This window comes from Mixophyes fleayi, chromosome 6 (genome assembly GCF_038048845.1).
Source record: "Mixophyes fleayi isolate aMixFle1 chromosome 6, aMixFle1.hap1, whole genome shotgun sequence".
NCBI lineage: Eukaryota > Metazoa > Chordata > Amphibia > Anura > Limnodynastidae > Mixophyes > Mixophyes fleayi.
The window spans coordinates 179002511-179018799 of record NC_134407.1 but is presented as its reverse complement, the minus strand read 5'-3'; the positions used below and the strand labels follow the sequence as shown (position 1 = coordinate 179018799).

General features: G+C 41.6%; 2 protein-coding genes across 3 annotated transcripts in view; one reads left to right on the top strand and one right to left on the bottom strand.

Moving 5' to 3' along the window:
• Nucleotides 1-16289, top strand: part of IFI35 (interferon induced protein 35) — a 721240-nt gene that overhangs the window by 567542 nt on the left and 137409 nt on the right. The window lies entirely within an intron of this gene.
• LOC142094855 (alanyl-tRNA editing protein Aarsd1-B-like) overlaps nt 1-16289 on the bottom strand; it is a 51456-nt gene that overhangs the window by 22008 nt on the left and 13159 nt on the right. Inside the window, exons 1-9 of one of the 2 annotated variants that reach the window (XM_075177423.1) lie at nt 12407-12473; nt 9449-9584; nt 8049-8177; nt 6020-6179; nt 5449-5506; nt 4989-5145; nt 3667-3783; nt 1400-1530; nt 1028-1094 (exon numbers count right to left, since the gene is read on the bottom strand). In XM_075177423.1, coding sequence (XP_075033524.1) covers nt 1028-1094; nt 1400-1530; nt 3667-3783; nt 4989-5145; nt 5449-5506; nt 6020-6179; nt 8049-8177; nt 9449-9487 — 858 coding nt within the window. In that variant the 5' untranslated portion in view covers nt 9488-9584; nt 12407-12473. Of the gene's footprint in view, nt 1-1027; nt 1095-1399; nt 1531-3666; nt 3784-4988; nt 5146-5448; nt 5507-6019; nt 6180-8048; nt 8178-9448; nt 9585-12406; nt 12474-16289 lie in introns of those variants that run through there. The other variant, XM_075177425.1, reaches the window with a different exon arrangement.

Here is a 16289-nt window from a genome sequence, read left to right as displayed (position 1 = left end):
TCTCAGGATGCTTTACTGTTGGCATGACACAGGACTGATGGTAGCACTCACCTTTCCTTCTCCGGACAAGCGTTTTTCCAGATGCCCCAAACAATCTGAAAGGGGATTCATCAGGGAAAATGACTTTACCCCAGTCCTCAGCAGTTCAATTCCTGTACCTTTTGCACCTGTCCCTGGTGTTTTTCCTGGAGAGAAGTGACTTCTTTGCTGGCCTTCTTGACACCAGGCCATCCTCCAAAAGTCTTTGATTCACTGTGCGTGCAGATGCACTCACATCTGCCTGCTGCCATTCCTGAGCAAGCTCTGCACTGGTGGTGCCCCAATCCCAGCGCTGAATCAACTTTAGGAGACGGTCCTGGTGATTGCTGGACGTTCTTGGGCGCACTGAAGCCTTCTTCGCATCTATTGAACCCCTCTCCTTGAAGTTCTTGATGATCCGACAAAATGGTTGATTTAGATGCAATCTTACAAGCAGCAATATCCTTGCCTGTGAAGCCCTTTTGTGCAAAGCAATGATGACTGCACATGTTTCCTTGCAGGTAACCATGTTTAACAGAGGAAAAACAATGATTTCAAGCATCACCCTCCTTTTAAAGCTTCCAGTCTTTTATTCTAACTAAATCAGCATGACATAGTGATCTCCAGCCTTGTCCTCGTCAGCACTTTCACCTGTGTTAACGATGAATCACTGACCTGATGTCAGCTGGTCCTTTTGTGGCACAGCTGAAATGCAGTGGAAATGTTGCTTTTGGGATAAAGTTCGTTGTCCCGTCAAAGAGGGACTTTGAAATTAATTGCAATTCATCTGATCACTCTTCGTGACATTCTGGAGTATATTGCCATCATAAACACTGAGGCAGCAGACTGTGAAAAATAATATTTGTGTCATTCTCAAAACTTTTGGCCATGACTGTATATGGCTGGTTTGTTTCTATTAACATAAATAGTAGAGCCTAAGAAAATATGACAACAATTAGATTATTCCAATGAATCCAGTCAATATAAAGTTAGCACGCTGTGTCCTTACCTTCTGAAGAGCTTTCACAGATTTCTGCAATTTCTCCACGGATTCAACATGCTCCTCAGGTCCGTTCCTGTACCAAAAAACAGTATTAATAACCCTAGTTTAGTTGCATTCTCAAAATCTATCACATGACATGAGTTGGAGAGGTCTCAGTTTTAGTACAAAATAATACATGGAGGGAAAAGAGCAGAATCCATTGAAAGTAACCTTCTCTTGTGTCACTAAAGTCAGACTTCCTGGGTTCAGCCAAAGTATTAGTGAGATCTGGCTGGTAACAAACTTATGTCACTGGTGTTATTGAGAATGCCCTTTTTTATTATAAACACTGATTTGCAACTTTTCCACAGTTGTACAGTACAGTAAAATGTTCCTTACTTTAATAATGAGGTTAGAGACTTTTCCACGCTGTAGCTCCGAGCAGCATATTTTAACACTCTTTCTCCAGCAATGAATATTAAGTTTGTCTTGTTCTTCTTCCCTTTTTCTGTACCCAAAAGCTTAATTACCTGCAGAAGTAATAGGGGAAAACATATCAGAAATATGATATTGAATATGACATTACTGCCCATTATCACAACACTGTGAAGTGACTCTTCAAGACACTCCACACCTCCAGTATATTAGAGATACTCCCACTGACAATACCAAACACTGCAATATCGTGACTACATCTCTAACAATCTGATACAAGTGGCTGAACTACATGCACATTCCTTCTACTGTCCGCATTTGCTGGATCCAAGGCTGAATCTAGAAGCACATGTTATCCTCAGAGTCACAGTCCCCTATGTTGTAGGACCCCGTAGTAGTCATAACAATCACAATTGTGTCATAGTTTCTTAGGAACACCAGCAGTTCACCACCCTAACTCAGGATACTTAAAAGGGGTTTCCACCTTCAGATGACATATACATGTCTTGCACACACCCTCCTGCAACATTTACTAAATACTCTGCTCTATCTTTCAGGCTCTTTTCAGCTATGGTTTTATATCATCTGACATAGTTCTTTTTTCTGCGGATATCAACACATGGCTAAAAAACCCCAGAAGGAAGCAAAGAAGATAAAGCAATGTATCTAGTAGAGGTTGCAGGTTGGCATACACACACTAATAAATTAAAGTGATCTTAAGGCAGAAACCACCTTTCAGGATTATTCCTGGCTACACAGATTGAACAATACAAATGATTTATCTAACACACATTTCTGCAACAGCCCTGACCGTCAGTGCTGCATATGGGGCACTGGCAGCTATCACACATGGAAACAGGGTAAACAAAAGCAAGTTGATTCAATAACTTAGTAAAAACACATTTCAGAAATGGTTAGGTGTAAGTAAGTTCAGGTTAGAGCAGGCATTGAGGGCTTACACTCACGTCTATAAACACCACCACTGTCATCACATTTTAAGGTGGTTGTATTGTCTTGCATCCTCTGAATGTCAGCAGTGCTCTGGTTACTCAAAAACGTGTTCAGAAGTTGCTTAATGGATGCTGCCATATTTCCGAATTGCATGTTTCTTATTCAAAAGATTTTACAGAATAATAAAGAACAGATAAAATATGTTAAAACTGCCATTTTGATTCCCACAGCTGGGTATAGGGTAGATTAGCAAAACATGGGATCGAGCAACATTTTAGGTGGTGGTGGGACTGACTGTCACTGTGGACTTCATACAATGTGGGGGACAAAGATGCAGTGCAATCTAGCCACAATGTCAGACCTTAAAGAATTTTTTGGGAGACAATAATAATGACAAGTTTGATCCAATCGATGAGGGCGATGGGCATGGTCTAAGTCACCTCAGAGCTATAGAAGAGCAGCTCACACAGCAGATTAGGGGAGGGATGACAGAAATTATACTCTTCAAGAAAGTTTAGGGAGGTACATTTTGGAGTTGAGGGGGATTTGAAACCCCCTATGGTAAAATAAAGTTAATCTGAAGTAGTGCCTGGATTGTACCTCTGTTATTTATCACACTTTAAAATGCAGCCATCATCTACACACAGGCCAGGCAGCCATTTTGTGAACCGATTCAATATGCATGACAACGCAACCTATCAATTCTCCAATTACATCATTAAACCACTCAATAGCGAATATCCATAGGGTACAAGTTCCTTCTGAATTAATAGGTGCATTCTCATGAATATTGGTTCAGCTAAGGAATACCTCTGAGCAGAAAACTTCAATCACACAATTTTGCTCTCAGCCTCATAGGCAAGCACAGGGGTGGGGGAGAATAGTTACCCAGAATGCCCCTCTACACCAGACTTACTCATTTTCTAGCCCAGGCACTTACTCTTTTTAGCAGGGCAGTGTGATTTGTAGCTTATTCCGGAGCAGGGCATCTACATAATGTTTACTATGTATTTACACAGAATATAATATTTTGGAAAATGGCACAATTGGAATTCCCCATCAAAATACCATGCTTGTCTCCAAGCGGATATGCCCGTTATCACATGGAGTGAGATCATTATGGTAGACATAATTCCAGCCAGGTAATGTGGCGATTGAAATATGGACTTGCTTTATGTCGATAATAAAAATGTATATATGATTCTTACATATACAAAATTTTAAAATAAATGTTTTCCTTTGCTGCATTCAATAGGTCCTACTGCAATGGATCTACTTACCTGAAGGTCACTAAGGTTTGCCACATGGGTGCCACAGCACATGTTGGCATCAACTCCTTCTATGTCAATGATTCTCACCGGACCGACATGGTCATCAGGTAGACCTCGGCTTCTGACCTACAAGACAGATAAATGAGCAAGAAGATGTAACAGCAGATGCATAGGTGCCTCCATAATATGTATTCAGAAAATTCAGCACAGCCATTAAAACCAATACAGATACAAGTATGCAGGCACAAATAAAGCCCCATGAGCCATTTATATGCCCCCTGTCACAGCCCCCATTAGACTAAATGAAAAGCTATTTTTTTTAAAGTGCTGTATAAGATCTATTTAAATACTGTAAATTTATTTAATTTAGAAAAACAAATTGTTTTATTTTTCATTGTTTGCTATGAAGCTCATGCTGTTAACTATGTTGTTATCTGTGCATAGGACGAACATGTAAATCTGGGCACATCTGAACGTCACATGTAATTACATGTAAATTACATATATACCATACATATCTGCAAAGCAAAAACAGGCAAGCAACACGCAGGTGAACTAAGTGCAGTGCAGCGTATGTAAGGGCTCAACCAGAAAAGTGTTTAATCGGTGGTAAACCAGAATTTGCTAAATTGATGCTCCAAATGTGAGCCGGCTACTATGAATATTGCACAGGGATTGGCATAATTGATCCTGGTGCTTCTGCTATTGAGGAGGAAAGAGATAGAATGCTCTGGCCAGTCTCAACTGCTGGAAAATCGACCCGCTCATCTGAACAGCAGAGGAACACATATATAAGGATGAATGATCCCAAAGCCTGTGCGTTATTCAGGGCAATTTGTTCACGAGCCCATAATTGATGCATGTCCGGATTTGCACAGTCAATCTGATATCCCTATCTGTGTAGCGTGCTTATTCATGTGAATACTCTTCATTACAAGCAATAGAATTGATATATATCATAAAAACTATTCATTTATTTCAACAAAACTGTAGCATACAATTACCTTTAATCTTACAAAATTAATCTTGGTGATTAGTTCTCATTTAACAGTGCAAATTTCCTGCATTTTCTCAAATTGGATCAGGTCAAGGCCAATCCATTTTTGTGTCCCTCTACTAATTACTCATTTAAGGAAGTCTTGAATACATGGCATGTCTGACAACTGAACAGCAGAAGAACACATGTATTCTAGAAGCTTGTTCTTACAACATCCCTATTTTACCATTTCAAAAGCGGCCCGTTTTCTATGGATTCCTACAAGCATATTCAAGTTATGGTAATATAGTATTTGGATACTGAAACCCTTGTTTGACTGAATGATCAGACTTACATGGTCAAATTCAGGTTCATAGGCGGTAATCACTCTCACAGTGACGGGCACACGCTGGCGGATCTTCTGGTTCACCAGCTGTTCTACAGTTTCAACCTGCTCGCTTGTCATTGTAGGCGTGTCCAATTCAATGGAGCTACGCTGGCGCCCCAGCTCCCTGTCAATAACAAACAATGAGGATACATGTACCAAGGAGCAGCTATCATAAGATGTCACTTACACCCAGGTGAACAAAGTCACATTAATGGCAGATACAAGAAATGACCATTTGATGTGAGATACCAGCTGTCACAGTCCAAACCTTTAATATTAAAGGAACCCTCACTCCAACTATACAAAACACCAGCATGTATAAGATCCTCTCACATCTCGCATGCTTCTATAATAGACAATCCTTCTGCCGCAGAAGGAGTGATCATATTGAATTACAGTATTTATCAACAACAATTTGTTGACTTACCAAGACGTCGTCTTGAACCCATACAGAGAATCAGCAATGGCTGTGACAAGGTGTTGGCCTGATGAGAACAAACATTATAGAATGTAAGAAAACAGCCATATGTCCTGGGACTTCAGGAGTAGATTGTTTGCAAGCTGTTGTCACATTATTAACACAAAGAAAACCTAATGTGGACAGACAACTGCAACTCCTCCCACATCTAGAGAACATGTCCTAATGGGGCAGACTAAGAATGCAGTTATTACAGCTACGGTGACATCACTGTCCCTGACTCTGTGTACGAATCAGACAATCTACACAATGCAATTCTGCAAAGCATGTTTGTCACTTCCTGACTGCTCTGTTAGAGTAACACCTCCCTCCAAAAATGGCAACCAGCTACAGAGGTGTGTAAGAGAGCATGGTGGGCATAATTAGTTAAGTATAAACATTTATTTCAAATATATTACTTAGCTCAGTAATACAACAACAATAGTAAAATCCTGGCTTTAATTGCTATTTAAGGAGGGCACAGTATGTCCTGATCATAATGGATGGGTTAATTGGAACAGAAGCTACTCTAACGAATTACCCGAGTGTTGCTGCATGTGGTCAAACCTTCGGTTCCAGTCTGTCTTCACTAGCATCTGAGCGCCAGGCTCCAAGGGAGAGGACACAAAATGTACAGCATCTGCACCCTGACGAGTGACACGGTGCACTGGGATCTCACCAATGAATCCTCTGTCATCAGGCTAGTAGAAGAGAAGTAGTTCATATAAATGCAGTCTTGGTCTCTTCAGTATAAAACAAGCACTAGTCTTAGAGTTTAGACTCTGGGACCTGATCAATGTCATGTTCTACCACTTGTCCCGCTCTACAGTTCGAGAAAATGGATTTTGACTTACTGATAAGTCCTTTTCTCTAAATCCAAAGGTGACACAGCCTAACTACTGGGGTTAAGTCTCACCTTGCAGAGGCACCTTAAGAGGAAAAAACATTGACTCTTCCTTTATGTGAACCCCTTTCCAGCGGGAAGGTGGCAGTTTATATCTGGCAACAAGAAATAGAAATGAAGGAACTTACAAAGAAAAGAAAGAGACATCCCACCCTAACTAATGGGGACATTCCAAAGACATTAAGTTAGCAAGGGAAAGTACGGCTCTCATACAACCAATGGCCACTCTATAGTACTTCCATAGAGCATCTATGCATTGTCTTGCAAGAAAAAGTGACAAGAATACCTGATTCCAAAGGGCAACTGTTAAACTAACAGAAATTCAGGCTCTGAAGAGCCATGCTGGTTAAATGGAGACGTACTTGTCTGGCTGAAATGGACAAACCAACAGAACAATAGTTCCCAAACTCCCAGATGTTAACCAGTTGTAGGATAAATATACTAAACACTCAGATCCATTGTTGCAAATTAACTTCCACCTAGACATTCCTGTTGTCACATGCTAGCCTGATATGTTGACACACAAATATATCTCAAGACCCTAGTTGGCAATTATTGCATCTACAGGCAGTAAGGACCCTGCGAGAGATCAAGTGTTTGGGACAGATGCACTTCTCTGCAGGTCTCACACAGAACTGGGAGAAGTAGACAGAGGAAAAACATGAAGCTGCAAAAAAAGTGCCTATCCTGCTGCTAGACAAGAAGTTGGAGATCTCATGTGGTATCTACCAAACCAAAGAGAAAAGGGTAGAAAATGCAAAGGAAATGGTTAGATCTGAGCCAGTACTTGGATCACACATATAATGATTACTGCAGGTGGAACATATGTGGATGTAGGAAACTTTATTTTTCATCTACCAGGTGAGACAGGAAAAGAGAACAGACTCAGGTCATCCAGAAAAGTAATGCCCATACATCTGTCATAGCAAAGTGCATGGTGACTAACACCAAATGAAAAAAACACATCTATACCTGCAGAACATCAACTTACTACCTACAAAGCAATAAAGATATTACTATGCTAGTGCAAGCAGTCAGGAATATGACTAGAGTGAAAAGAAAAAATGTAACAACATTCCCAATCCAAGGAATACAATCATTGGCCTGGAAGATCGTGCGATCAAGGACAGTGGAGTATATACTGCTACATGTAATAAAAGTCCAGGTGGTAAATATATTAATCTGAGATTCTAGCAAATCAACGATATTCTGCGACTTTGTGGGGCAAATTTAAAACGGCAATGTGTTTAAAGGCAAGTTTTGCCTTTAAACACATTGCCTTTTTAAATTTGCCCCGCAGTAGCTGATTATCAGCAATTTGCTAGAATCGCAGATTAATACATTTACGCCCAGGAGTAAGCTAAGAAAAGTCCAGACGCCAATTCAGGGATGTGACCTTCATATAATAAAAATGAAACCAATGGGCAAAGTCCATGCCTTCCACTTCCTGTACTGAAGGCATTGAAAAAAACCTTTAAGGTAGAAGGGGGCTAAGTATTGAGAGAAGGAGGCTATGTTTTTTTTGTTTCAAAAAGTACCTTGCTTCCTTAAGGTGGTAGTTAACCTCACTAGTTAGGCTGTGTCCCCTAGATGGCTGATGGAAGAAATGCATTTCCTCTAAAACTGCTGAACAAATTCACATTCATTTGTAGGATATATGTTATACCTGTCCACCACCTTCTGGGAAAAGAACGGTGTCCTTCAATATAACATTGTACCCAGACAGGGTTTCCTTCTTCCCTCCATTCTCCGACTTTAATTGAGCAGGACTGCAGGACACCACCTCTGTCATAAGCTGCCAAGCCAAAACAAATCATTTACTAGGCCAGATTGCATCATTAGAGAACTCTACATGTATCCAAAACTTGCTTGATTTTGTTTAAAGACACCTCAGTCTTCTGTCAGTTTTACAGTCTATACTAATAAGTAAAAGGAGAAACAGCACAATGGTTGCTTCCCATATAGTGAGAGGAAAGAGGTGTATTTAATTTGTATTCTTCACTATAGATAAGCAAATAAGTGATTTGGTGTGTAGGTAAAAGTATATGACTACCTATAGTGGTAATCCAATAGGTAGCCCTTCAACACACTACCAAGGCTTGGGGCTCTGAGCCATTTCAGGAGTCTGAGAACTTATTATCTTCCCTATAGGATGAGCAGCAGTCAGTGAAAAGAAGTGTGTTTACTATAACATCATTCTACATGATGTGAGAGCAGATGGAAAGTCTTCTCTGGATGCGCTCAGAGAACGGGTCGTGGACGTTAGCATCACCCACTCCCTTTCACTGATTGTATCAGGTGTAAAAGACTGAAAAAATTTATTTTTTATTAAAATAACAAGAACAAAAAGGGGATGAGATTTGAGGAGTGGTGAGGGTTGGGTAGAGGAGGTGGAATTTGGAGAAGGAAATGGGCTAAGTTGAATATTGAGACTGAACAAAGACAGGAGATGTTAAAGGTGAAGAAGAGATTTGGGGGTATATTTATTAAACTGCGGGTTTGAAAAAGTGGAGATGCTGCCTATAGCAACCAGATTCTAGCTGTCATTTTGTAGAATGTACTAAATAAATGAAAGCTAGGATCTGATTGGTTGCTATAGGCAACATCTCCACTTTTCCAAACCCGCAGTAGTAAATCTAGCCCTTGCTGTGGGGAAGGGAGGATATTGTGTGAATCAGGCATTTTGAGCGTTAGTACGTTTCCAGCTTCTATGCGGACACGTTGAACGGGGAACTCTTCTAGTACATGGGAGCAATTCATTTCATAATATGTTGCATACAGCCTCTTCATAGCTCAATTGATCCTTTGTTTTCCCTTCACTACACGGTTACCACGGAGCCGATTGAGCGTTATCATCACTAGCTCTCATCTAGCTGGAATAGCACTAGCATTCAGTGTCCCCATGATCTCACCCATACATCAGGAAAACTGTGTTATAGATGTAAAATCAGTTGTAGCATTAGATTCTGAATAGGGTGAAACTTGACTGTGTCATAACGGATGTTATGTAGTGGAAAGAAGACGACAGTAATCACCTGCAGCAGCAGTTTCCGGTCACACACTTACCTCTGTGGCATAGCTATCTTTCTGACAATAAAATGCCATCTTTCTGACACAAGATGGATTCCTTGTTCTTAACCGACAGACAGATGAAGGATGGTTAGCTTTGCCCAGGTCCACAGGCACAGCCGTTTGTCTCCACCTAAGAACGGCAAAGACAACATTAGAATATCGGCTAATGCAAATATGTTCATTTTATTAGGACCTCCACCCACAGCTTAAAATGCAGTATTTGGTGGACTTTCCCCAAGTTATGTTATTCTGCCAAAATGTTGGGGTCCCCAAAGGCTCTGATGGTCCAGCTTGGGTCACCTACAAAATTCCTCAGCTTGCTTCATTCATTCAACAGACAGAGGTGTTATCGGTGCATATTCTAACTGTGATCTTTCCTGTGTAGGACGCATATAGGAGACTGGCAGTGAGCCACTGAAACCTTTAGGGACCCTGGCAGTATGGTGGACCTCAGATAAGACATGGGGACAAAGTACAATTTACCTCTGTAAATGTCTGCTATGAAGTTGCTGTGAAATTTTGTATAGTGGACAAGCTTAATTATCCACCTGTTTAAGTGCAGATATACAGGGTGATCTAGTCACTCAGTGTGACTTTCCAGTGGACAAATAGCTGTCAGATTTAAGTACATATCATTGCCTGTCCAAATCTAATCGTTCCAACCGTACAGTGTTCAGTACTACAACTGGATCATAAAGTACACAGTTGGTCTGGTTGAATAATGACTGCAAACAGTGTCAGATGACGTGGTAACTGACCTTCCCTTCACGCACTGTACCAACCACCATCTGAACAATCAAGATCTGTTTTTGGGTCCATGCACACTGAAGTTTGTGGCAAGACAGGTCTAAAATTATTTGATTGGCCGGTAGAACTGCATTGTGTATGGACACCTTTAGAGAGGGAAATGTGTAGCATTAGTGTATTAGTCATTTATCATTATCCCCTACTAAAATTGGGGAATTCAGAATTCAAAGTATTCTATAATGTTCCTGCCTCACCTCCTGTTAAGTAGCCCCTAAGGGGATGGTTGGCTGCTTTCGATTGTCTGGGCATTATCTTAGCAGAAGAAGCAGCATCACAGTGCTTTGTTCACACTTACTACCCAAACCATGCTCCCGTTATCACTGGATTAAGGGAGGAGATCCCACACGCTACGTTTATCGCTCCTTTTGCTTACTGACCCCCTGTTCTCTTAAAAATCTATATCTATGCATACCAACAACTATTCTGATTTAGGCATGTCCAGATTTCAAGGGTGTGTCCCGCCACCCTGACACGTTTGTCCCGATTCTTGGGAAGTTGGTGGTATGTTCCAGCTTCCTATAGTGAGTGAAGCATGTGTGTGTATAGTTTACAGTGTCTAGGGAAGGGGAAGTTGGTTGAGCAAGCCCTCTCATGCTGTGTGAGCACTAATTACACTCTCAATCACTGTGCATGGCACAGAGCTGTAATTATTCTTATTCTTTATTAATATGGCGCCAAAAGGTATCAGTAGCGCTGTAAAAAATACATAAATATAGCCCATACATCAATATCTCCAGGCATAGCAAGTACAGTGGTGTAGGAGTAGAAGAAATGGTATTGAGACAGAAGGGAAGAGGGCCCTGCTCATATGAGCTTACATACTATGGACAGAGAAAACAGACAACAGGCACGAGAAGGGTCCCTAGAGGGGATCAAGCAAAGGAGGAGACAGGGAGGTGAGGAGAACAAGGAAGGAGAATGTTAAGTGGATGGCTGGTTGGCCTTGAGGAACACATACTGTAACTAGTATTGTTTGCGCCTGGGGCAAGGAGGACATGTACCGCCTCCCAAAACCTCAATTGTAACCAAATTAACATTAAACTATTCATTCTCAGCAGCCCCTTCAATACTTGCACCCTGGGCAGCTGCCTCTCTTGCACAGCCCTCATTACGGCACTGGCAGTGGCATGCCATATGCATAATATCATCATTTATTTATATAGCGCCACTAATTCCGCAGCGATGTACAGAGAACTCACTCACATCAGTCCCTGCCCCATTGGAGCTTACAGTCTAAATTTCCTACTATAGACACACAGACAGACAGAGAGGGAGAGACTAAGGTCAATTGAATAGCAGCCAATTAACCTACTAGTATGTTTTTGGAGTGTGGGAGGAAACCGGAGCACCAGAAGGAAACCCACGCAAATACGGGAAGAACATACAAACTCCACACAGATAAGGCCATGGTCGGGAATCAAACTCATGACCCCAGTGCTGTGAGGTAGAACTGCTAACTACTAAGCCACCTATATTATTAACAGGTGCACATAATTAAACATTTTTTTTTCTGATGAGACTTTAAATTCCACATATGTTGCACGTATCCTGCTGTGTTTTGTGTCAGTATCCAACAAAAGACGTTTCTTCAGATCCAAATGTAGTTGAATACAGGTGTGCATTTTTAAAAAAAATGCCCAATATGTTAATTTTGAGTTTCTCAATAAATCAAAATCAGTGAAAACACAAGCCCGCGCTCGGTATATCTCATATTATGTATGGTACCAGTTGTATGGCAATAAGCCTCTGCTCAGTATATCACATACTGTATATGGTACCAGCTGTATGGAAATATAAATGCCCATAAATGTATACAAAACAAAAAAGAGAGTTGTCAGAGCTCATCCTGAAGTGCTAATCACTAGGCCACTGTGATAAATACATACTACAAGGCATGTATGTTACATATCAGCAACCTGACTGCTTTTGAACGTAGTGATACAGTTTTTGCGTGTCCTGTTTATTTTGTTATTGAAATAACAATAGTTAAAGGCAATTCTGAGTCTAAAATAAATGAATTAGGTTATACAATACTTCATACACACGTACAACACACATAACTCATTCTGTAAAGGATGCAAATCGTTGCAGCATTTATACACAGAACCCCAGGCTCCCCCCGAGCACACAACTTGTCTGTCTCACCCTAATTCACCGCTCAGTATATTTATCCGACAGCTGCCATGCCGGGGTTACAGGGAGGAAATAAAACTACAAATCCCGGCATGCTTTGCAACTTCCCACTTACGGATCCTGTCTTCAGTCAATTCAAACCATCATTATACATACAGTTTATTCCAGAGTTTATGCTTGATGTAAAGCCTGGGTATGATATAATATATGAGCCAGATGTTCTATGTTGCCTTTGAATAAAATGTTTGAATATATATTATAGTAAAGTGTCCGTCAGTGACACTGCTGTAGTCACTGGAAGCTGGTATTACCGGGTTACGTATACGTACATACATTTTAGAGATGATATTATAGTGTTAAACTTGTCCCATTTCAATAAATGGCACAAGTAGAGTTGGGTGGCACAGAGGTGGTTAGCATTGCTGTGGGCCATGAGTTCCATTCCAAATAGGATATTATCTGTGTATCTGTTTCCTCCAGGTGCTCTCGTTTCCTCCCACAGTCCAAAAATTCATATTGGTAGGTTAATGTTAGAGTATGTGTTTCTTCAGCAGACAATATAGATTTTAAGCTTATGCTGTTACCATGACAAGTGTACTGACAGACAATGTTCCTAGAGATCTGCTCATAGCTATTCTGTGGGCCATTCATGTTGGATTCACCTTCCAATGAACACAGCTCAGATCAATGCACCAAAGATGGACGTAAAGCTGCCATTTTGTACCTATCATTTCAACTATTTTGATATGAGAGTTTACAAGATCCTCTTCATATTGGTCAGCTTGTATTAATTTTAGATCTAGTGGTTCTAATATAATCTTGGCACCAAGGGTGACATATAGGAGCATATTCAATTAGCTTTCGGATTCGCGGTAACGCCCCGGAACAGCCACGAAACATAATACACGGTACCGCAATAACGTGGATTTTCGTTCGCAGCCCATAGGGTTGCGAACGAAAATCCGCGCTAATGCGGTACCGTAAAACCCGCAAGAACGCGCACTTTTTGCGGTAACGCGCGTTACCGCGAATCCGAAAGCTAATTGAATATGCCCCATAGTGTCTTTTTTGTTATGGCCACCAGTGCAGCATAAACTCATAGAACAGATTAAAGAGGTCTTCACCTTTAGCAGCCGCCTTTCCTGTAGAGACTGGTTATGCTCACAGGTACTCAGATGCCCCCAGGTCTTATGCTCAGAGTAGTATGTGTTTATGCTAACACGGCAGCGCACAGTTACAGGAGGTAGCACATGGAGTAGTGACAGGCCAGATGACAGCGGACTGGGCCGGGCACCAAAGGGTATGTCAGGTATAGGCAGTAAAGGTCACAGGCACAGGTTCAAGGACAGGCGTAAGATCAGGGTCACTAGCAGAGGTTCAGAATCTGGGTTCAGGCAATAGATCAGGGTCAGAAGCACAGGTTCAAAGTCCAAGGTCATACATGGGTAGTCAATCTCAGGTTAAACACCAATCACAGGAACAAAGTAGCAGGCAGCAGTACTGGAACAGAACATTATAACCCTGCCTTAAATAGTACAGATGGCCAATCAGGACACAGTTCAGAATGTGTCCTCAGCTGCAGTATAATAAATATGCAGAGCCTGCAGCCAATAGAATAGGCAGAGTGCCAGCGGTAAACTAATCTCTAATCAGCCTTGCAGGGCTAGCCCTACCTGAACCTGTGCGCACGCGCCCGGCTGTTTGACAGCTGGCCGGGCCCCGCATCAGGAAGACCAAAGCGTCCCTGTTGTTGCCCAGGCAACCGGGACACAGAAACCGGAAGTGACGCCCCAATTGCCATAGCAACGGCCAGGACGTCACCAGAGGACCCAGGAGAGTCGCGGCGGTGCCTGCGGCCGCCGTGATCTCTAACGTTTTTCAGACATTCCTCCATTCCCATAACTGGCTAAAAAGGTTGTGTCTTTCCCCTATAATTAACACTGTTGTTAATATGCAGCTCACATAACCATCTCTTGGAACAAGAGTACTTAATTGATTGGCAGTCACCAATTAATAGAGTGAAACATTGTTGATTAAGGTATTGGGTAAGTAAATGCTACCTTAGAGGGGATAAGGCGTAGGCCCAAACCTATTCTAAATCATTTTAAATGTCGTAGTCAGCAGGTGAAGAGAAGTAAAAGCAAGAAGCAGAAAACCTGATATGGTGATTGGGCAGCACGGTGGTGTAGTGGTTAGCACCTCTGCCTCACAGCACTGGGGTCATGAGTTCAATTCCCGACCATGGCCTTATCTATGAGGAGTTTGTATGTTCTCCCCATGTTTGCGTGGGTTTCCTTAGGGTGCTCCAGGTTCCACCCACACTCCAAAAACATACTGGTAGGTTAATTGGCTGCTAACAAATTGACCCTAGTCTGCGTGTGTGTGTGTATGTTGGGGAATTTAGACTGTAAGCTCCAATGGGGCAGGGACTGATGTGAGTGATTTCTCTGCACAGCGCTGCAGAATTAGTGGCGCTATATAAATAAATGATGATGATGATGACCTCTGCAACTTACATTGGAGGTCACGTGGCTGAACACAGACAGGGCCCAGATACGTAAACATGTTCCGGGTAATTGGGAATGCTGAATGTCTACAAATTGTGTGTTTGAAGAGGTGTGGGGAAATCTGGATAAGGTTGGGGAGTACTTGACAATATAAAGAGGTATGGGGCATCTAGGTGTATTTCTACTTTTACATGCATTTTAGAGATGATTGTATAGTTATTAAAGGTGGAGGATGTTTGGGAAGGTAGGGTTAGTGGTTATTTACAGACGGTGTCTGCAGAGGGGAGATTTTTGCAGGAAGGAAGAGGATAAACTGTCTGAAAGTACAACTAAAATAAGAATACGCTTGTTTAGGACAGTGGTATTTGTGAGTTATTTGGTTCTGGTCTGTGCTTTCCAGCAGGTTGGACAACATTGTTATAGAACACCTCAGGGTAATAGGCACTGCCAGACTGCATTTTATTATTATTATTATTATTATTATTATTATCCTTTATTTGTTAGATGCCACAAGAGTTCCGCAGCGCTGTACACAGCACAAACAGTAGACTATACAGGGTGAAACATAACTGAACAATAAACAAAAAATACCAAAACTTCAGAAACTCCAGGCAGGCTAATGCATTCAGAAGTAGAGTGTAGATTCATGGGGTGAGACCCGTCTCACTTCTCTTGTTCTGTATTTCTCACAATCTGTTTCAATACTATATGTATAGATGTAATTCTTATTGTGTTTTGTGACAGCTGCACAAATACTTCACCTCCTCTGTATGCTGCGTTTAAACCTCAATACCTATTATAATTCCGTTTGCATACATAATTGTAATATCAATGTCAATTTTTATTCTGCATATCTGGACTACTGCACACCATTATTATATTTATTATTTTTATTATTATTATTATTATTATTATTATTAATAACATACTTGCCAACTCTCCCGCATTTTGTGAGAGACTCCCATGCGAGTGTCGCATCTGGATAATTCTGGCCACTTCCTAGTGAAGTGGCCAGAATTAAGTCCCAAACGCCGCGATTCCCGGTGAATGACGTGCATTTTGGAGCCCCGCCCCCCCCGTTACGCCCACCTCCTCCGCAGGCTCCCGGATTTGAAGATCAGAAAGTTGTTAAGTATGATTAATAACCTTTAAAAGCCAATATATTAAGGAGTGCAGGGGTGTAACTTTCAATCTGTGCCACATAGAAAAAGGTTTTTTTCAGGGGAACAGTAATGTGAATGTACTTGCCCAAGTGCTGTAAGGCAGCAACGTTAACCACTGTGTCGCCATGCCACCTAAATGTGTCACAGTACCCAGGGCCCGATTAAGGGTTCCGGCCGCCCTAGGCTATTTCAGCTGTAGCGCCCCCCCCCCCCTATCCAGCCACC